This window comes from Cricetulus griseus, chromosome 4 (genome assembly GCF_003668045.3).
Source record: "Cricetulus griseus strain 17A/GY chromosome 4, alternate assembly CriGri-PICRH-1.0, whole genome shotgun sequence".
Lineage (NCBI taxonomy): Eukaryota > Metazoa > Chordata > Mammalia > Rodentia > Cricetidae > Cricetulus > Cricetulus griseus.
In genome coordinates, this window is record NC_048597.1 from 169,662,417 (window position 1) to 169,685,127 (window position 22,711).

General features: G+C 48.7%; 1 protein-coding gene across 1 annotated transcript in view; it reads right to left on the minus strand.

Moving 5' to 3' along the window:
- Ccdc33 (coiled-coil domain containing 33) overlaps positions 1 to 22,711 on the minus strand; it is a 94,981-nt gene that overhangs the window by 35,614 nt on the left and 36,656 nt on the right. Inside the window, 5 exon segments of the mRNA XM_035444219.1 lie at positions 8,169 to 8,302; positions 8,998 to 9,127; positions 15,694 to 15,814; positions 16,881 to 16,972; positions 21,111 to 21,220. Of these exon segments, the coding sequence (XP_035300110.1) occupies positions 8,169 to 8,302; positions 8,998 to 9,127; positions 15,694 to 15,814; positions 16,881 to 16,972; positions 21,111 to 21,220 (587 nt within the window).

Genomic DNA, 22,711 nt, shown 5'->3' on the forward strand with positions numbered 1-22,711 from the left:
TGATCTTCACATGCATGCTACAGAACACAATGGCGAGTGTGTGCGTGTGTGCGCGCACACACACACACACACGGCAAGGTGGAAATTGCTGTGGAAACTAATGTGCTGGTGATGTTTATCTTCAGCACTTGACAAGGCTTTTTGATGTCTGCATGAGCAGAAAGCTGGTAGCGCAGCTGTCACGAGGGGCAGGTGCTGAGTGATGGATTAGTGGGGTTCTGCTATTCCCCTATCCCACTGCCCTGCCCCCATCTCTGAACTCAGTATGCTTGTCAGCAGCTCTGGTGCACAGTGCTGAGAGCTCCCTTTCTGAGTGCTTGCAGGACCCTGTTCTGGGCCCCAGCACAGGCCCTATCTCTCTCCTCAGCACCTATTACCTTCCTAAGTATGTAGGATCACAACTCCCTTTAAAGATGAGGAAAGGAAAGCTCAGAGAAGATTCAAACCTAGGTCTGAAGATGCGCGTTGTGTGTCACAGGCTGAGCATCTTGACTATAATCACGGATGGTCTGGACCCTGGGGTAGCAGACAGGGAGGACTCTCAGTGTGTTATAAAATCAACATCTACAGTGTCCTCAATCCTAGAAAATGGGCCGAGATGAAGATGAGATGCCGGAAGTACATTTAAGCATGTCTAAGTATGAAAGAGCAGAAGTACCAGGCAAGGGTGGGCTGTCCTACTCAGGTGCTATAGACTGGACTCCATACTTCAGTGACCCTCACTGCCTTGGAAGGATTCAAACTAGCAGATTCTGGCTGTATAAAAGGGGAATATGCATTTCGAAAAGGAGTGGTGGTCTTGCGCCACCCAATACTACCAATGGCGTGTCACTGTCTTGGAGAACATTTTAAGAGAAGAATGGCCAAGAGTAGATAAACAGGAGTATGGGAATCAGAAGTGAAGAGTGTAATGGGCCCATCAAGTAGGCGGGCTGGTTCAGACAGGGGAGGGTAAATAAACTGTTTAGCAGATGCATACTTGTAATCCCAGCACTCAGAAAGCTGAAGCAGTAGGATTATAAATTTGAGGCCAACCTGGGCTACATACTAAGGCACTTTTTTAAAAAGGAAAGCAACAAAATTTGCAGATGCCAGGAGGCCTGACATAAATATGGGAGCTGAGGTCCGTGGGAAGAAACACACAGAGAGGAAGAGGCTTACAAGGAGCTATAGAGGTCAGAGAGGGCTTCTGTTAAGAAGTGGGGGAGCTCCTATCATGAGAAGCAAGCCAGTAGTCTATAGGACCGTGGTGTGTGTGTGTGTGTGTGTGTGTGTGTGTGTGTGTGTGTGTGTGATGAAAGAAGTACTAGAATCCCTCCTCTCTGAGGTAGGCTTTATGGGAAGAGTGACTATGGTGTCCATATTGTCCTCAGAGCATATGGCACCCATGAAGGCAACTCTGGAGAGATTAAAAAGTAGGTGGGAAGCTTGGAAGCTTGGAAGAAGGGTGATGAGCCACCCCCAGTCACCCAAGGGTCTGTGACCCAAGGGTCAGGGTGGCCCCTGGGAAACTGAGACTTTCTTTTATCAACTGCACCTGTCTCTCTAGATTGGACCTGAGCCAGTGAGGGAAGCAGGGTGCTGTGAGAAAGAGGGATGGGACAGAGCTTTCTGTCTTCTCCCATCTGGCCTTAAAGAGTGAAGACAGCCCAGGGGACTTCAGGGAAGGTAGCCAGGGGTATTGTGAAATGCTGGAAGGAAAAGTGTCCCTTTTCTGGGTCCATCCTTCTTCCATGAGAGCTGGACTCTTTGAAGGTGGGAATAGAATCTTCCAAAGGACAGACTAACAGAGGAGAGAGCTGTGTGACCCTGGATGCCAGCTGTCTGGGCAGATGAGTTTGGTTTGGGAAATGGAGACAGTTTTGGGTCAAGATTTCTCTAAGGACCAACCCAAAGCAATCACATGGGGCTTTTAAAAAATTATCCAAAACCTGTCTGATTACACTTGTCCTCTGCCCTGTCTTTCTAGCCACCTGGCTGATTTCACTCTGCGCTGGTAGCCAGAGAGGGCTTTGTAATGTAGGCACCAGGGTGGCCCTTTTAGTGGCCACAACTGTTGCCCTACCACACTTCCAGGGAGAGAGAAAGGGAGTAAAGGGCCACACACGGGAAGCCTGATCTCTGCCCACCTGATGTCCCTAAACACTGGTCATCCATTAAATCTCAACTCCTAACACTAAGAGAGGAAAATGTCCCCAAGACCAAAGTATTCATGTGGTCCTGTCCTGCCTCACTTACAGGGAGGTGCATTTCCTGGGAGAGGCAAGAATGGGCCCAATGAACACCTACTATGTGCACACCAGGGTCAGGTGAGGGAGATCTGCTTATCTTGGGCTGCACTTCAAAGAGGCTGCGTGAAAGCTGGAGGGCACCCAGGATGTGGTGGGATTATTAAAAGAGGGCAGGCTGCTTCACTTGGAGAAGCAAAGCCTCTTGGGGGTAAGAAACAACACATCCCCCTCTTCAAAGAGAAAAGGCTGAGATCAAAGGGGGAAAGCAGGAGGCCAAAGGTTGAGTCCTGCCATCTGTGTAGTGACTGTGGGCTCATGGGTTCTTAGTGTCTTTGTCCTCTGTAGTCTACCTTACTGACCTCATGGAAGAGAGGACCGGGTGCATATATTCTAGTTTATGTGCCTGCATGTTTGGCTCAGGCACTCTCCTACACATGCAACTCAAGCTTCAGACAGATCACCAGAGGCAGCAAACACCCACAGAGAAACAATACATCAGGGCAACTCCAACCCCACACCCCCGCCACTGACAATCCCATCTGAAGCATAATATCCCAAACCAGAGATAATGCTTGCCAATCACTGAGCCGGCAGGCTGTGTTAGCTGATCAATCTGCCAGCATGCCTGCTGGCTGATGATGCCATCCATGCAGAAGGCTTGCCGGGGCGTGCTGCAGCCACAGAGGGTGAAGCTGGGAGCATGGAGCAAGGCGAGACCCAGGAAGCATGGGATCTCAGTGTGAGGGAAGTTTCTATCTCTCAGAGTCAGCTGCTGTGTCATTGGGAGGGGCTTTTGCTAAGTGAGCTCCCTATTATGACAAAGCTAGGGGAGAAGATAAGATGACCACCTACGGTGGTGGATGTGGCCGAGGATGTTCCTGTCCCGGTGCATTTGTTGAGGGAGACCTCTGCTATCTTCTTTTGGACACCCACCACACTTTTATCCCTGAGCTCTGAGAGTGGCAGACTGAGCTTGCCAAGTGTCCAAGGGACTAGAACAGCCTGTGCTGAACCTTCAACCCTCAGGCTGGGAGAACTTCCTCTCTATGTCCCTCCTGAGTTACCCAAGGATGGACTTGTCAGTTGTGTTGGTCAGGTGTCCCAAGACACCTACCACCTCAAGCCCCTCTAGGACAGCTGGAATGCACACAGGACTCTGGCACTTTGTTCCTGGTGGTGGCTCCTAGAGCTTTTAGGCTGTGCTGGCAGGAATTAATGGGTGGTCCTTGTTCTGACTCTGCCATCACTGGCCCATAGACTGCACATAAGGAAGCATAGCATGGACCATAAAGCTTAAGCCTCCCCTAAGGTAGAACATCATGGTGGAAGGATCCTGGCCTCTCACAGTAGCTAAGCGCCAACTTCACTCAGATTGTTTACTCAGGGATACCAAACAGCCTTTCTAGGGACTCTGGATTTTATCATCTCAAGGGCCATCAGGCTGTATATCACTACCCAGTATCTACTCATGAACTAATGTGTTCATTCTATTCTCTGTCCCCTGATGTCTATAAAGGGAAGGACTTTTTCTTTTTTTCTTGGTCTTGTTTAATGTACTAACCCTTAACCCCTTCACATAAGGGCTGATGTATACTGTTTGCAGGTATGTGAGGATAATGATGGGGATACAGGGAGAGGACCCTTCTAGAATTACCTGAAGCATCACTTGATCCCTTCACCAATTCTCAACTCTCTTCTTTTAACCCTTAGTGGGAAGATGGCAAAAGAGATAGTGTCTATATTAGGTGAGGGTCATGTCTAAAATTAGTTGAATTAAATTAATATACCTTGAGGAACATGGGCTTTATAGCCCTAGGACATGCCCCCATTTCAATCCACAAGGTCACATGGTAAAATTTTCACCTGCCCAGTGTCTGGTTTGTAAGAAATTGACCTTATATCTGTATACAATGACAGATGTCAAAAATCCTTTTCTCTGTATAGCATAGAGATGGCTGTCATTGCTGCAAAGACCAGATGATAAATCCACTCACACCAGCATTACCACAGTCACATCCCTAAATGAGTCTTCAACATTGTAGAGTCAAAATGAGTCACTTATTGGCCAGTTCTCAGATGGAGTCACCAAGGAACAGCTGAGCTACAGAGAGATTATGTATGTATCCACACAGGTGTGAAAATGTCTGTCATTTTATGTCTGTGGGTGTGTGTATACATGTGCATTACGTAATGCAACATTGAAGAGATGAGTACACATGAATATCTGAGCATATGTGACTGTCCCTGTGTAAACACTCATGTGTGGCTGCATGAGCATTAGCGTGTAGACATGTATAGAAACCTCTGTGTACAAATTCTTGGCTGCTGGATCTGCATTTCTGCTAGTACTATTTTTTTTTTCTGGTACACACCTAATCTTGCTCTCTTTTCTTTTTCTTTCTTCCTAGAAATCCATTACTAAAAGGGTTTTTTTTCCCCCACCTCCAGGGGAAGGGGGCTAAGGAAAGGGGAAGCTAAAATCACAAGGCCCAGATCAAAACACTCAGCAGCTAAATGAATTCGGCAGCGTTTTCCCGCATGACTTGGAGGGATAATTTAGTGAGGCCGCCAGCTGGAAGGAAAGGGATTAATTCTGCACTTAGCGCAGTTCCAGTGAATAATTCATCACTGGAGACCTTTGTGCCCAGCCTCTGGGCAACAGGGGACATGTCCTACCCACCTGCCTGTTGACTGTCTGTCCCCATCATTTTCCTGGCCGGGGGTACCTACTCTGTCTAGTTCCTCTGGTTGCAGAGTGCATGTGTCCTGGGGCAAGGCAGGAGGCAGAGGTAGATAGCAAGAGACTGGCAGTGACTATTGACAGATCCTAGACCCTGAGAAGGCCCAGAAGGCTGGGATACTCAGGGAGAAATGTCATAGTTCCCTGCTTCTCCTTTCTCAGGATTTAAAAGAAATATTTTAATTGAAATTTTTAGTTATTATACATGGCGCACATGTTATTAGTTATTATGTGGTGTGTGTGTGTGTGTGTGTGTGTGTGTGAGCGTGCGTGCGTGCGTGCGTGCGCGTGCATACATAAAGATCAGAGCACAACTTTGTGGAATCCATTCTCTCTTTCCACATTTATATGAATTCTGGGGATCCACCGCAAGTCATCAGGCTTGAGCCATCTCAGCCTCCCTGAGTCTTTTGCTTTGATTTCTATGGGTTTCGTATGCTCGCCTTTGATTTAGTTGGGAGTACAGGTGTGGGTGCCATGAGCAGGATTGGAGGGATCTGGAGAGGATGATGGTGAGCACCATACCGGGGCTTCCATGCTGTCATCTTCCCAGACAGTCTCCTCATGCCTCATAGCATGGAATGACCATGTTCTTCACAGGTAAGGACATAAGGCTCTGAACTACCCCACAGCTGTTGGACCTTTTTTCTGTCCTGAGAAGCTAGCAAGATTAGATTAGCCCTTAATCAGTGCTTGAACATTTCCGGGGTTCAGGATCAGATTGTCCACACCCTAGTACCAGAGAGGGAAGTGGAGAAGTTTTCAGTGGGTGGCTTTCAGGTACGCTAGAGCTATGAGCAGTGTCAAAGCTGGTGTGGACCTGGCTAGAGGAGCAGTGACCTCCCCCAGGCAGGGCTTGCCCTGGTAACCTTCCCATTTGGATGGACTCTGCTATGGCAATCAGGATCCAAAAATGGGACCCCAAGCCCCCACACCTCAATATTTAGAATTGCCAAACAGAGAGCCATTGCTTTCATGATTCTGTTGGGTTATATGACATAGAAGACCCCGAGACAAGATGATGATCCATGCTTTTAAAAGCACAGAGTCTTCTCTGGCTGCTGACAGAAGAGAAAGTGTGCTGGGGACTAACTGTGCCTGCTGGCATCACAGTACAGGGACCATGATAAGAAGGCATGTGGGCGGTCTCCGGGAGCTGAGAGCACCCTGGCTAACAGCCAGCAAGGAATCTGGGCCACCAGTCCTACACTGCAAGAAACTGGATCCTGCCCACACCCCCAAAAGAACCCCTATCACCCTCATGGAACTTTGATCCCCAGTCAAGGAGGTGTGGCTTAGATTAGGTTGGGTCATGGGCACACTTTTTGTCTTAGTGGCCCTTTGTTCTTGCCTCTTCCTAATTGCACCACTCAGTCTGATTTCCTGAGATCTCAAACCCCCTTGGAACTTCTCATCTAAATCAGCAAACTCTTCCTTCTCCCTGACCCCCCCTCGCCCCCCGGCCCTGAGGGTCAGCCCCTGTGAAGGACATTGTCACTCACTGGGGGTTATGGGAGCTGACACATGTCTGGCCTTTCCAGGCCACCACCCTTACCTCACAGGAATGCAGCTGGAAGGAGAGGTTCACCGTGGGGGTCTCGCCATTGATGGTTTTTAGGTTGGTGTTCTGGGGAGGAGAAGGGGCAGTGAGTCTACTTGGCCAGGCCAGTGCAGGAAAGGCCTTGGCTCCTCCTCTTGTTCTGGCTTCCCTGGGAAGAAGGAGGGTACAAAGGAGTGTGGGAGGGATGCCAGATCTGGCCTTCTGCCTATGCCTCAGCACCGCCTCAGCGCGGCCCTGCTCACTCCATTCAACACCTGACTGGCACCTCCACACTTGTCTTCTGGCAGAATAGAAGTTTCTGTTTGCTGTTATGTCAGGAGTATCTAGGGAGATGGTGGCACAGAAATAGACAATAATGCTGGGTGTGGTGGTACATGCCTGCAGTCCCAGCACTTGGTAAGCAGAGGCAGGAGAATCAAGAACTCAAAGTCATCATTGGCTACATAGCAAGTTTGAGGCCAGTCTAGGATACCCAAGACCCTGTCTCAAAAATATTAAAAATGATGATAAAGACTGTAATGATAAAATTATTTTTTTCCCAGGGGGATTGAACCTTTGGCCTCTTGCAAGCTTGCATATTAGGCAAGTGCTTTTCCACTAAAGTTACATCCCGAGTCTTGTTCTTTAAACTTTTTATTTTGAGACAAGGTCTCCACACTTTTCTCAAACTCATTCTGTAGCCCAGATAAGCCTCAAAGTTTCCATCCTCTTGCTGTAGCTTCTGGAGTAGCCAGAGTTTACAGACACCACCAGGCCTGACATTACTGAGATTCTATTTATGTGCTATATGTATTTCCGGACTAAATCCCATAGCAACTTTGTGACCAAGCACTCTTCTCTGTGTATGCGTGTGCATATGTGTGCGCATGTGTGTGTACATGTGTGTGAATGTGTGTGTGCATGAGTGTATGTGTATGCGCATATATGTGTGCATGTGTGTGAATGTGTGTGTGTGCATGTGTGTGAATGTGTGTGTGCATGAGTGTATGTGTCTGTGTGTGTGTTATAGACAAGGAAACTGAGGCACGGATACTAAGTATTTTTCCCACTGAAAGGAATATGGTCACATATAAGCTGGCAAGTGGTAAACCCAGAATTTGAGCTCAATCAGTCTGCCCCCAGAGCCCGAGTATAACCTTCTGTTTATTGTGTCCTGGATGTGTGGATAGAGAGGAGAAATGAGGTCTAGAGAGGTTGTCATCAGTCTCAGGTCCTATAGGATGATGGGGTAAGGAAAGCCTTGGGCCCAGCTCTGGGAAAGCCTGAGCTCTTGCTGTTACTTCCTGGGGTCCCAGGTTTGCTTTCCAGGGGCTCACCCCAGCTTGCCTCTCAAGCTCCACAGGTAAGACCAGTCGGTGGTGCTCCTCGCACCTGCAGGCTTCCCTGGTGGGTGCCCTGATAGAGGCTGTTAAGAAGCCATATTCAGTTGGGTGGTGATGGTACACATCTTTAATCCCAGTACTCGGGAGGCAAAGCCTCCTGAGTTCAAGGCCAGCCTGGTCTACAGAGCAAGTTCCAGGGTAGCCAGGGCTACATAGAGAAACCCTGACTTGATCCCCTCCCCCAAGAAGCCATATTCCCTTCTATAGGAGTGGGGTGGGACCATGTGGGGGACCAACGAATGGTAGGAACTTACAATGATGGGGAGCCGTTCCACACACAGTCCCTTCAAGCCTTTTCCTGTCAACATCTTATGGTATAGACGAGACTTTAGTGGTAGCACGGAGACACCCAGGGGTTTCTTGAGGGTCCATGGTTCACTGCTTTTCACTGTGGGAGGAAGGACCAACTGAGTCTCCTGTCAACATCTTCCTATTCCTACCGCCCAGATTCTTAGATGAGTTTTGAGGCATTTCCTGGGCTCTATCCTTGGTGTTGGACATGTAGCTCTCTAGTCTCCTGATGTCCCTGGTTCCCTGCCTCCTATTTCCCTCACACTCAGCCTCTTTGTTTCTTTATAGATTTATTAGTTCAGAGTGAACTCTAAGCAGATTTTATATCCATAGGTATTTTTCTGGATCACCCTGTCTCTGTCCTCTGGTGTGTGTGTGTGTGTATGTGTGTGTGTGTGTGTGTGTGTGTGTGTGTGTGTGTGTGTGTGTCTGTCTGTCTGTCTGTCTGTCTGTCTGTCTGTCTGTCTGTGTCTGTGTGTGTCAGTTTAGACTATGGGATTGGGATTTGGGATTAGCTGTTTCTTCTCCCATTCTCCAATACACTCTCTTCTCTCTGACAAATGCATATGGGGTCCAGGCAGGGACAGGTCCACATTTCCTGGCCTGTGCTCTGCAACTGGCCTATGGACATGGATTTAAGCTGGACCTTCTGTTTTTCTATCTGTACAGGAGGCTTCCTGGCTCCTGGAGGCCCTTAGGCAGTCCTCATAGAAAGCAGAGGCAGGTGGCCCAAACCTCCCTTAATAGGACTCTCCTGATAAATTCTGCCCTGATGGGACACTGGGCACTTACTTGAGGCAGAAGGATAATACTCCAGTACCAGGGCTGCGTCCCCTGAGAAACTGGTGGCTCCATCTCGGCCTTGGAAGAGGAAGGACTGGTTCCATAAGGGCTGCTCAGGGGGTCCCCCAGGCCTGGACAGCTGGAAGAATGTGGGAGCAGGTGTGGAGTCATACCAGATTTGGTCATACATATATCCCTTACATGTCACAAGTATTTGTCCCAGTTATAAAAAGTAGTAAATAAAAGGAAGGGAAAATTCCTATATTCTTACATTAAGACAACCACTCAAGTTGGGCAGTGGTGATGTACACCTTTAATCCCAGCATTTGAGAGGCAGAGGCAGGTGGTTCGCTGAGTTTGAGGCCAGCCTGGTCTACAGGGTGGCACAGAGAAATCCTGTATCAGAAAAAAAGGCAGTCACTCAATGCCACCATGTTCCCATTTCTCAGTGCATATTGTTTATGTATAATTACCACTCTGCCCTTTTCCATCTACAATCAAAACAAGAGCATACACAGAGTCTCAAGAAACTCTCATTACAAGTGACCTTAGTCACTTCAAGATAATCTATGTTTGGTGGCATAGACCTATAATCCCAGCACTTGAGAGGTGGAGGCAGGAGAATCAGGAGTTCAAGGACAACTTGGGCTATGCAAAGAGTTGGAAGACACCTCAGCTATGTAGCAAGTTTGAGGCTAACCTGGCTTACATAAGACCCTCCTAAAAATCAAAAGAGCCCACCTACCCCAGAAGATGCATTGTCATGTCCAACTGCTCTGATTTTTCCATTTTTATCTTTAAGTTTTTAATCTCTGTGTGTGTGTGTGTGTGTGTGTGTGTGTGTGTGTGTGTGCGCGCGCGCGCATGCGCGCTCTACAACACATATGCAGAGGTTGAAGAACAACTTGCTTGAATCAGCTTTTTTCTTCCACCATGTGGTAGGGTTTGGATAATCAAACATTAACTCTCTGAGCCATTTTGCTCTCTCATTTTCTGTGACAACACTTGCTGGATGCTCCTCTTTGCTACATCCCTCTGAATTCCAGACTATTTTTTTAGTACAAATATCTAAAGTATTACTCAATGAATAGATTTTCATGCTCTAGGGTACTTGCTAGATGTGTGTACTGTTTTCCAAGTATTGTACCAATATTCATAGACTCTTTCTATTCCGTTCAAGTTACTCCAGCCCTGTTCAGAAGGCCACATAGGCCTTCAGGTTCCAGAACCTGGGTTTATTTGGCTTTAGACCATTTGGGATTCAGGTGACTTGAAGTCACTATTAAACAGCAGATGGGGAAAACACATGGGGATAGCTTGGAAGATGAAATGTGACAGCATTGACTAATGTCCAAATAAGGGAGACTCTGGGTTGTCCAAAAACTCAAAGGAAGCTGGACTAGAATAAGTTCTGAAGGGAGATGTGATGAGGTGAAAGAAGAGGGCTTCTAGGTGGGAGAGTGACACAAGCAACAGGGTATGAAGGTGACACACAGCTCAGCGCATATGAAGGACCCTAGAAGGGGGTGGGGGAACTCATGGAAAAACCCAGAATCCACATAGATAGGAAGGTGGAGAAATAGCTTATAACTCTCAGCATGAAGCCCTGCATGGTCTCAGCATGGGCTGCTTGCCTCTGCCCTTCCAGGGGCTGTCAGCCACAGTGGCAGTGGTCCTCTTGCTCCCCTGAGGGGATTAGCAGTCACAGGGAAAGGTCAGCACAAACACTCCAGGAGTTACTGCTGGATGGAGGAATATCAGTGCATGTCTACTCCTCCTGACCTGGCGGGGCCCTCATGCCTGCTACATGGATGGGCTTGCTCTGGTCCTCAGGAGTCTTGGCCAAGGTTTGGTTGAATCTTTCCCTGTCCCCAAGGGAGCTGGTCTGTGGTCAACACAGGGGCAGATGAATGCTAGGATAGTGGCTGGAGTCATGGGCACATCCCTAAGTCATGATAGAAGCGTAGGGACAGCAGTCCAGGACCCAGAAGCCAGTTTTCAGTTTTGTGGATCTTGGTATTGATCGCTCAGGATTGATCCCTACACTACGACCCTCCCATATCCTGGGTATCAGAGGAGAGTATCCACATTGCCTGGGCCAGCTGCCAGGCCCTGTGGCCCTCAGGGAGGAGGGGCTGTGACTTGGTTTCCTGCTGCCTCATTTGTTGCCTCTGTCCTGGGAAAGGGTTATTTAATGGATGCTAGCTGTCTGCTGTGGGACTTATTAACAGATCTAAATGGAGTCTACATGGCAAGAGGTGGTAAGTGGCTGCCTGCCCAGTGAGGGACAGCCCATTCCCTGAATGGGTTCCTAGAGTAAGTCCCCCAGGAGAAAGTCCTTCATACCTAGAATTTGAAAGGGTGACTCATACATATTTTCTCTCCTCCCTCCCGCCCCCCCTCTCTCTCTCTCTTCCTCTGTCATGCAAAAGTGAGTTCGTGTAGGACTCAAGGTTAAATAACAATCTATTATCAGCCCTGTAAAGATGAAAGCGTTAGTGGCTGATCTGTATGCTGTGCAGGGGTGAGGGGGGTTGGGTATAGGGTAGACATGGCCTGAAGATGCTAATGAGAAAGGCTATGGTGGGCTTCGGAATTAAGGAATATGATTAACCCTCAGCTGTGATCTTCAGAAAAGCCATTAACCCTCTGCCACTGAGGCAGACCTGCCTTCCCTTGGGGACAGAACCTTCATTCCATGGGCCCTTGGCCCTTTCTCCTCCTCCTATTTCCTCTGGACTCACTCTAACTCTCATCCTCATCCATTGCTGTCTGTTCTGCACAGTGGAGTCATGCTGGGAGGAAGAGCTGCTGGCGGCTGGTGCTAGCTGAGGCTTTCAGCAAGCTAGGACCCTTGGCTCTGGGCCCAGGGACCACTTTAAGCTTATTGTTTGGATCACAGTGGGTTCCTTCCCCTCTCTGGGACCTATGTTTTTTCCCTTTTCTTCTCTCTCTCTCTCTCTCTCTCTCTCTCTCTCTCTCTCTCTCTCTGTTAAATGCCTTGTGCTTCACACTTTGAAAGCCTTTTGCAAGGTTGAAAGAGCCAATGGATATTTTTCTAGTAGGCAAAAGTTCAGGTTGACTTAACTTAGCAAGTGTTGCCTGGGACACCATGACAGACACTTGAAAGGTATTGTAGGGACTATGGGAGAGCTAGAGACAGACTCTAACCCTTCCTGGAGCTTTTCCTCCAAGAGTATATACAAGCATTTGAATAAACACCCACCCACTCCTGCCATCATGCAGAGCCTGAGCAAGTTATTGTGGTAGTAATTAGGCTATGTGAGGAGAAAGCCACACCTCTTATCTAGGGCAGGGAAGAGCTGAGGGTTGAGGGTTGAGGGTTGAGGTCAAGGTTGGAGGAGAGACAGGATGGATGAAGAGAACAGTGGGTGAGTCTTCCCTGAGGCTGGATGAGAATTGGAGTGATGAGCTCTGTGTCTGGATGAACAGCGCATAGCTAATGGCTTGGTACTGTGTGTGAGAGGGATGAAGGGTCCAAGGGAAGCCAGTGTTTTGGGGCAGGGCATACCTTACTTGCTTCTCAGAGAACAAATGAGCAAGGCTGCAACAGAAAGGCTGCTGCAATGGCTCAGGCAAGAAAGGCAGTCAGTATCAGAGTGAGTCCAGGGTGATGGTAAAGACTGAGAGCTTGGGAAGACTGACTGTGGGGCTGGGACAGAAAGAGATGATGGGCACAAATGGCTCTTTCTCTCCATTTGTTTTATTCTTGGGAGTTCTGCCCCAACTTTGCAGGTTGTGAGAGGAGCAAGCAGGTGGGTCCAGCATGCAAGCCTATGTCCAACCAGACGTGTTTGAGCTATCCCTTGACTGATCAGAGCCTGGGTTTTGCCATCCCCACCTGGCTGGGGGAGGAGTGGAATAGCCTGGGGATGACATTCTGTCCTTCTTGCCTCACAGCAAAGGTAGAGCCCTCTTATCCAGGTGACTCCTTTCTTCACACCTGCTGGCTTAGGCTATCAGCGAGTCAGAACCACACCCTCCTCAGTGATTAGCTCAAGGAGTGCTTGTGACCTGATTCTGGCCAATGAAACCAGAAGAAAGGTTAGTTAGCAACTTAGTAGGAGGGGTTAGTTACCAGTTTCTCATAAAAACCTAGCTCTTCACTAGCCTTGTCCCAGAAACCTGGGACACTTTGCTCCCAGGAGCAGTTAGTTGATGATTGTTACTAGGTGTTAGAGATCATGTCCTTAAGGGCGACCACTTTGCAGCACCTAATGCCAAGACTACTTGTGATGTATGGCAGTAGGTAGGTCCATCTGAGCTAGGGTTTCTGAGAGTGTGAAGCTTTGAAGAGGACAGAAGAGACTCTTTTCCTGGGTTAGCCTTTTCACCCTAATAGCCTAGTCAGGGAGGAGTCAATAGGTCTGTGAGAATCATACAGTTTGTTGAAGGTCACACAGCTAGCAAGCTACAGAGCTGGACTCCAGCCTAGGTGTGTTGGGCCCAGCAGCCCCTGCCCAGGGGTTTATGGGAAACTCAGTGCTCCAAGATGCCAAAGAGGACCAGACTTAGAGATTACCTGGTTCAGTCCCCACTCCACCAACTGCAAAGATGAGAGATGGAACTCAGAAGGTGCAGGATGGGGACTGTGTGCTCTCTAGGCTCAGGGTTCCCGACCAGATCCCCTTTACTTCCCAGACTGTTCCTCTCTTGCTTTCCCTGCTGGCCCCTGGGCTTCTCCGCACAGGCTACATGCAGCTTTAAACTCATCTAGCCACCACCATGCTGAGTAACCTTTAGCAAGTGTCTTGTTCATGCTAGGCTCTAGCCCACATGTGATAGAAGCGCTTGGAAGTCTGTCTTGAGGAGAGCCTCCTGTATTCATGTGGAGCTAGGCAGTGGTCTGGAGAGGCTCACTCATTAAAGCAGGCAATACTTCCTGCCCTCTGGGACAGTTGCTGATTGGTTCATAATTTTCTGTGAAAATGCAGGGCCATGTGTGAGATGACTCTGGGGAAATCAGGCTGAGGATTGGTTTGGTTTTGAAGCTGTCCCTACGATTCCCCTTTATCCCACCCTTGTCTGCCGACCATCACGCCTGTCTGTGTTTGAGCCTTCTTTAAATGTCTGCCTCTAAATGGAAGCTGGGGCTCCAACAGAGTGTCTTGTTCTAATTTTAGCGGGCAGATGACAGGAGGGACTTGCAAGAACACCCTGTCTTCCAAGCCTCCTCCATCATGTAGAGTAAGCTCCCAGTGGCATGCAGACTGTAGGAGGTCAATATGGCCATTTCCTGAGCTCAGTCATGACCTGTGCACCCGTTCTCCAGTATATTTAAACATATGCCTTCCTGCCTGTTCCCAACATGCACTACATCTTGGGTTATGCTATATATAATATGATATAGATCACTGCTCTAGACAAACCCGTTCATATCAAAACATCAAGACCAATGGGCTGGTAAAATGGTTCAGGGCTAAAGAGACTTCCTGTCAAGGCACTTAGTCATCACTTTTTAGGTTTTTTCCTTTTTAATTATTAACACACACACACACACACACCATATAGGCAGGGGGTAATCTACCACAGCACACATGCAGCACACGAGTTTGATCTCTGGAATCCATATAAAGCCAGTTCCTCTGACCTCTGCATGCATATATATATATATATGGAAAAAAACGTGAAAAGTGATGACTAAGTTGGCATAGTGGCACATGCCTATTTTACCAGGGCTGAGAGGATAAGGCAGGCAGATGGAGAGTATATAAGGTAACCCTGTCTCAAAAACAAGGTGAAGGGTCAAGACTTGCCTCCCCTAACCATCCAGACATAAAAATTCCATTTCTCTGGTTAAAAATGTATTATAGAGGGTGATAAAATAGCCAATTATGTAAAGACCTTGCTAAACATCTGAGTTCTAACCCCAGCATCTGGAACACCAGCACGGAGATGCAGACAATTGGGTCCCTGGGACTTACAGGCCAGCCAGTCTAGCTGAGTCAGTGAGCTCCAGATAAAAAAAAAAACTAATGTGAAGAATGGCTGGCAAGATAGTTCAGTGGGAAAAGGTGCTTGCTGCCAAGACTGATAGCCTGAGGTCCATCCTTGGGACCCATATGGTGGAAAGACAGAACAGGGTCCTATAGGTTGATCTCTTGACTACTATACTTGTTTTGTGGCATGTGATCACACACCCCATTTCCCCCCAGGTTTTAAAGATATGCACACAATAAAGTAGGAAACACTGGACATTGACCTCTGTTACACACACACACACACACACACACACACACACACACACACACACACACACAAACATTCACGTCTACACGTCATGCTAAGTGTTTCACACCCACAAATCTGTAGCCCCCTGCTCTCATCTCCCCAGCCCTTGATAACACTATTGTATCTCTTGTCCCTATGACTGTTTGTTTGAGGTGCCCTGTGACAGGTGGAATCCATACTATTTGTCCTTTGTGTCTCCTCTTCTCTGCTTGTCGTAGCTCTGATAGTCCCTGCTGGCTTGTTACTAGATTAGACATGACCTGGGTGGATGTTTGGTATCTCTGGGAGTCCTGAGGGCAGGTTCTGTGTAGCTCACAGGAGAGAATCCTGGGCAGCAGTGAGATGTAGTAAGTGCTCTTCAGTAGTCAGCTGACTTCTGGCTGATGTCATGATGAATGAATGCGTCTGTTACTAGTGTACTCCAGGGAGGGGCCGTTATTGGGAGGGACATACCTGAGGATACCCGTTCTGGCTGACCCGAGGCACATCAAAGTTCATTGGTGATGAGATAGGGAAGGAAATCTTTGTGAGTGGCAGCCCCACAAAGGCAGGGTCCTGCCTGGCCTGGCTGGCCCTGGAGAGGCAAAGAGACAGGAGTTGGCACTCTCTGACCTGTGGCCAGCCTGGCATCTGGGACTCACACTTGGACTCTGGGTTGGGATGAAGGGGAGAGTGCAGTGACCCATCTCATTTAAGCCAGGACCTTGTAACAAACACACTGGTGATCTCCGGCACAAGTCTTGGGAAGGCTTAACTTGGTCTGGAGATGATAGCCATAGCTTTCAGGATCCCTTAGCAGTGACTTGAGGTGACTTTGGCTGTATCAGAGCAACTCAGCTTTACCATCTTTAAAATGGGCCTTGCCTTCCCCACTTCATATTAGAAAATCTTTATCAGAATTCCTCCTGACTTGTGGGGATCCTGGCTTATGCTTAAGGGGTGAAGAGCCTGTGGGGGGACATGTACACATACTTGCAGTTTGGGCCCACTGGCGTATTGTCACTGCAACAGGACATTAGTGATCACGCCTCCAATAAGAAAGTGTGGCTTTTAGGGTATTAAAAACTCCTCAGAGCCAGGTCAGCTTGGGCAGTGACAGGCAGACAGCCGATTCTGGGAGCACACACGTTGTCTGAAGAGCATCCCTCTCTTTGACCTTCAGTGGCTAAACTATCCTGAATTCTTTCCTGAGGATTGACTCTAAAAGAGGTCTGGAAATTGGGGGACATGCTGGGACTGGGGCAGACACCACCAGGAGGTTGAAAGAGGACACACCCAGGCAGGACTAATGTTCCAAGATGGCTTTAGGCCATCTACTTTGGGGACCCTCAGACTGGGGTTGTGAGCCTGGGATGGGAGGATTTTCGGGGGAGGCAGAGATGCCCCTGGACAGGGAAAGGATCCTCTCTTGGGCTCCTTAATGCCAGATCCTTCCCGCTCTTCAGGCCCTACATGCTCAGAAATATCAAGAGAGATCCCCACTTTTTCTTTTCAGGGCTTAGGGCCTTCTGCTATGGGAAGCTCACTAGAGCCTGAGGTCAAGGTGTGTGCTTGGGGAGTTTAGAGGGAACTTCGAGGAGGGGACCTTTCCCCCATCCCAGCCCTCTGCCTCCTCTCCTTCCTAACCTGTACCCACTTACTTAAACGCAGCATAGCTGGGAACCACCCGAGCAATCACCACCATGGGTTTGGGACTGTTGATCAGGGGCTCGTTGACTCCGTGAAGAAAGACCTGGAGAGGATAAGAAGAAGCAGTTGAAGGCGCCCATCCTACCCCTGACATCTCTCCCATCCCTACACCTGCTATGATCACATGATCCCATCCCTACACCTGCCATGATCACATGATCCCATCCCTACACCTGCCATGATCACATGACCACCATGCTACTACCCATCACTGGCACCTGCTCCTTCCTGCCCCTGCTTTCCTTGCTTCTTGTTTTGCTCAAGGCTTCTCTACTTCAGGAGGTCACCCTCTGGGTCTGACTGGGCAAGTGCCCCTGGTTTCCTAGGGGCATTCCTGGAATTCAGCTGCCCTGAGTGACAAGGCATACAAGCAGGAGTCCAAGCCTGGAGGAGGTCCAGACAATTACTGGGGCAAAACTGTGGTCATGGATCCCCCCGGGTTACAAGAGGGGGTTCTCTGATTAGACTGTGAGATGAGAGAACACATTGTAAACGGGGGACACTAAGCTCAGGACTGGTTTCTCCAGCTGTGCTGAGTCTCCCAATCCAATGTCAGAGGTAATACCAGGCACTGTTTGATTTGGCGTTCATCAGTCCCAGTGCCTATTCACCATAGAGCTTTTCCCAGTAAAGGGTGGATGAGAAGGCTATCCTTGGCATCAGCACTGCCTGGGCAGTCCTCATTTCACAGTGCTTGCCATGCTGCCAAAGCCTGCAAGTGTTTACCTGTCTGCTCCTCTGCCCACATTTAGTGCCAGCTCCCCAGACCCCTTTTCTTGCTGAAGTCTTTTTATCTCCTAACACATTGTTGCTTCTGCTTTTGCACATACCAGCTCCTCTCCCTGGGCCTCCCCACCCTCATCCTCCACCAGTTTATCCCAACAGCTGTTTCTCCTCCTCTAGGTTCTGTGGCACCATCCATGGTCCATTTCTAATAACTAAAGACGCCCCTTCTCTTGGCCTCTGCATTCCTCCTCTGTAGCAATCACCAGAATTGGAGCTTCTTAGCTCTTGTTTGCTCTCTATCTGATATAACTGGCACAGGCAGACCCATGCGTCCCATTCACTGTTGTATTCCCAGCTTTTAACACAGAACCTGGAACACAGTGGGAGTCAACAGTGTTTGTGACATTGAAGAGGGAGAGGGAGAATGATGAGGAGAGGTGTGTCTATGCTGTTGAGTGTTAAGGAGAAGTCCTGGAGACAGAGTGGGAGAGACATGGTGGCCTTAGGAAGGGTACAGTTAAACTAGCCTCAAAAATTGGTTGGGTCCTAAGGAAAAAGGCAGAAAGGGCATGGGCCCTGAACACAGCTGAGGGGTCATTCCCTTGCTGGGTCTGCCCCAGCTGGGAAACCTTGACCAGACCCAGATCCTCTTTAGGCCTCAGTTTTCCAACCTGTGCATTGAGAGTTTGGGTCTTCTGGCTCTGCTCTCCAGTGGAAAAGAAGCCCAGGGGTGGGGCTTGCTCTGGATTCCTCCCTCACCTCAAGACCATCCCCTAAGGCCCTTCTGTCTGGACCCATCCCTGCTGGGCTGCTGGGGGCTAACGCCACACAGGTGTGAGCTGGTAAACACTTAAACCATCCTTACTGCCTTTTGACTCTCAGTTGGGCCCCCCAGCGAGCCTCTGATGTCAATGACAAGCTGTCTCGCCCTATTGCTCACAAGAACTCCAACAGGTATGAGGGTTGACGGTAATGGTCTAAGTGTGTCTGTAGGGGATGGATAATTGACACCTGTTGTGTGCTGACTCTGGCCGGCTGTGAATGAGACAGCTGTAGCAGTACACCTGCTCATGACAGCCTGGTGAGTAGCTGAAGAAATTTCTTTTCCCACTGTGTCTCCTGTGACAGGTGCTTCTGTGGATATTCTGTGACATATTCTGGAGGAAGGTCTGTGCTGGAATGGGGAGTGGGCAGGCGGGTGGGGGCGGGCGGGGGGGGGAGGCTGCTGGGGTGCAGGGGAGCTCAGATTCTATTAGACAAGTCAGAAGACTGAGACAGGGGTGGGGCAGGTCCACTGTCTGGGGCTGTGGCCCCTTCACTGGATGGATCTTGTGGACTGCAAAGCCATCTTGACTTTACTCTTTCTTGTTCCATATATTAGAAAGGGGCCAGACAGAAGAAAGGGAACAGATACCCACTGACACCCAAGGGGTGGCTGTGGGGAAGCAGAGATGTTGTTCAGCATCTCTGGGCTCTTATATCAGACTCACTTGGGTCTCAGTGTCCCCTGTTGTGATATGGGGCTAGAGATCAGTTATTGCCCTCCCAGGCTCATGGTGCTCCATGGCAAGGGATCAGATTGGGTCTCTGGGGTAGGAGAAGGCTATGTCAGAGCTCTATGGATCGCACACAGACATTTGTGTATATGAATATGTTGCCTAGGGAAAGGCTCAGGGCCCAGGTGCCTGGGCCATGTCTGCCTCAAGCATCAATTTTTCCTCCTGAAGCTGTCCTTGGGCTGAAAGGTGAAAGATCAGGCTCATGCTTGATCTGCCCAGTGGATGAGGTTGTATAACTAGTTGTCAGGAGAATCAGTGAATAAGGTTGTCAATGCTCAAGCAGTAGAAAAGCCAAACTTCAGGAACAGCCAAGGAGATGACAGGTTTTTGTCTGGGAGTCTCAGGCCATAGGTGTGTGGTAGGTATGCTTGTGCCATGGTGTTGGCATGTGTGTGTGTGTGTGTGTGTGTGTGTGTGTGTGTGTGTGTGTGTGTAGGCCACAGCACAATCTCGTGGAGTCAGTTTTCTATGTGCATTTCAGGGATTGAATTTAGGTCATCAGGTTTGCTTAGCAAATACTTTACTCACTGAGCCATCTCACTGGCCCCATTATGGTGAATTTAGAAAGGTCTCATTGCTTTTGCCATTTTTGATTTCTTCCCTAGACATCTCTCCTCCATACTCTCAAACCATTCAGAGGACATCAGGGGCTCCACCTGTCCCCACAGTACCCAAAGTCCCCCAGTGCTGGTACCTCCAGAGCTGTGTGGTCACAGCCAATGTAGCTGGGTAGCAAGCTGCCCTTCCGAACCATGGTGGCATATAGGCAGGTCTTGGCAGTGGCTTCGTCAGCTTTCTCAGACTGCACGGGGTGAAGACAAGATGGAGACAGAAGATACATAGGAAGGAGAATGTCTAAGGGGAAGAGCCTGGTCATAAATCCAGCAAGTGTGGACACTTGCTTATCATTGCACCACTGGGACTCGAGCTGTAATTAAAGCTCATAGTCCCTGGGAGCCCTTCCAAGAAGATCAGCCAATAAATCTCCCCCTTTCCGTTTGAATATTTCATTGCCCTCTCTAGGACTACTGCCTGCCTGCTCTCTTGGTGAGGATGTGATAAGGAGGCCTGGGGTGTAAGTGGACAGAGAGCTAGGCCCTGACAGATGCCCTACAAGACAGGTCTAGGGCTACAACCAGGATCTCTTGGGGTCTTTGCTTTCCTGCCTGCCCTGTAGTCCCTTTTGTACTCCTGCAGCCCAGGGAAGATAAGATCTCTAGTGCCATAGTTGAAGAGTTGCTTGGCAGTAAGGTGAGTGCCATGGCCTGGGGGAAGGAGTAGGGATGGGAACTACACGTGCTGAGTTCTTCCTGTGTACTAGTACTTTACTCATCACCACATTGGAGCCTATTCAGAGATGCCTTGTCTTGCCTTTGCTATGGAGCAATGGAGGTCCAGGGTAAAGTGGCCTCTTATGGACATACAGCTAGTAAGTGGCAGAACTAGAACAGGAACCCAGACAATCTTATCTCACAAGGTCCTTTCCTTTGAAAGGAAAGGGTCTGGAGTGCATGTTGGAGGAGAGCAAAGTTGGAGGAGAGCAAAGTGATGCTCTGCTCTTCTGTGGCCCAGGGCAAGACACTCAGTAGGTGCTTAATAAATACGTGAGCAATGAGAGTGAATCTTTGCCTTCACCAATCAGCACTAAGAAGTTTAGTCCAAGGTTGAGAGGCTGGAGTTTGTACTCCAGGTTAGTATTCAGATTCTGGGTTCTTTCTGAAGAATATTTTGCCTACCAAATTTGTACTCCATGTCTCTGGCTTGGGAGGAGCATGACCTGGGCTCACCCTCAACTCTATTCTCAGAGAACATTTGGGAACATCAAAGCACTTCCCATCAGATCTCCCTTACCCAGCCAGAGGTTAGATTCAGAGCCCAGCGCTTGCTTGGGCTTACCTTTTGAAACTCAAAGTGGTACGGATGGAAGACACGAAGGTATTTAATGGGGATTTCATAGGACACCAGCTCCTTTTTCTTATTGTTGTCCATCACCTTGATGATGACATCTGGAGAGAGTGAGGGTGGGAAAGAGATTTCCCAGTGATGGGAGACAGTGAGAGGCAAGGGACATTTCTGGGACAGACAGACGATGGAACACATGGGGGAATGTATACCTTTGCTTGTGTAGCCATTTTCCTAGTATAAAACAATCCTTCTTGGAGGGAGGAGGGAGGCTCATAAGACTCAGGAAAACCATGAAATGAAAAGGCTTCGAAAGTTACAAAATCACAAGTCCCTCCCTAAGATGATAAGAGCAGTCAGCAATTACTGGTAAAAGGAGACTCTCTGGTGGAGCCAGAATCTCCATGTACAGGATGCCACCCAAGCTGAGGGTGAGCTCTTCAGTGGTATCACACTGCCTTTGAGTCACCATGCTCCTCTACCTGTGCTGGCTAGTTTTTGTCAAGTTGGCACAAACTGGAGTCATGTGGGAAGAAGGACCACCAGTAGGAGAACTGCCTCCATCAGATTGAATTGTAGGCATTTCTTTAGGGCATTTTCTTAATTGCTAATTGATGTGGGGGGGCAGCCTACTGTGGGTGGTGCCATCCTTAGGCAGATGGCTGTGGCCTGTATAAGAAAAGAAGTGAGCAAGCCAGTTAAGCAGAGTTCCTCTATTGGTTTTTGCTTGAAGCTACTGTCTTGAGTTCCTGCCTTGGTTTCCCCTGATGATAGACTATAACCTGTAAGTCAAATAGACCCTTTCTTCCCCAAGTTGTTATTGGTCAGTGTTTTATCACAGCAATGGGAGTAAGGAAACTAATATAGTAACTCCTTCCTTGAAGTAACCTTAGTAAACTTTCTGGTCGATCAAGCTAGACTTGAGAGGAATTATTAGTTTGTCATGGTACATCACCTGGGGTAAACACATTTGTTTACCCCCGGAAAAGTCACACATGTACATGTAGGGAACACACATGTGTATATAAACCCTAAGGCATTATCTGCATTTCTATCCAGGCCAAGGCTCCATGTCATGTCCTGTTAGAACCTCCAGATGTGAAGAACCTCTGAGCCCCAGAATGGACATGTAGAACCAAATCCAGTCCCACAAGGCAATAGACATGTGAACACAGTGTTACAGGCAAGCAGTAACAGTGCTTGCAGGAATAAGACCCCTTCTCTTGGTCATACTCACTCCCACTGCCTCTTCACACGGATGGGAAGGAGTGTGTCCCATATGTTTTAGGTAGGGAAACAGAGGATCAGTAAACAAAAACGATCTATTCAAGAGAGCTCTCAATATAAGAACCTATAAAAGTCTACTCCATGGGGCCTGGAGAGATGGTTTGGTGTCAAGAGTACTAGCAGCTCTCCAGAGGACCTGGGTTCAATTTCCAGCACCCACATGGCAGCTAACAACACTGCTAAGTCCAGTTACAGATCTGGCGTCCCCTTCTGGCTTCCATAGACACTTGCATGCATGTGATGTACAGACATGCAGGCAGACAAAATATCCATACTCAGAAAATAAAAATAATTTTAAAAGCCTACTC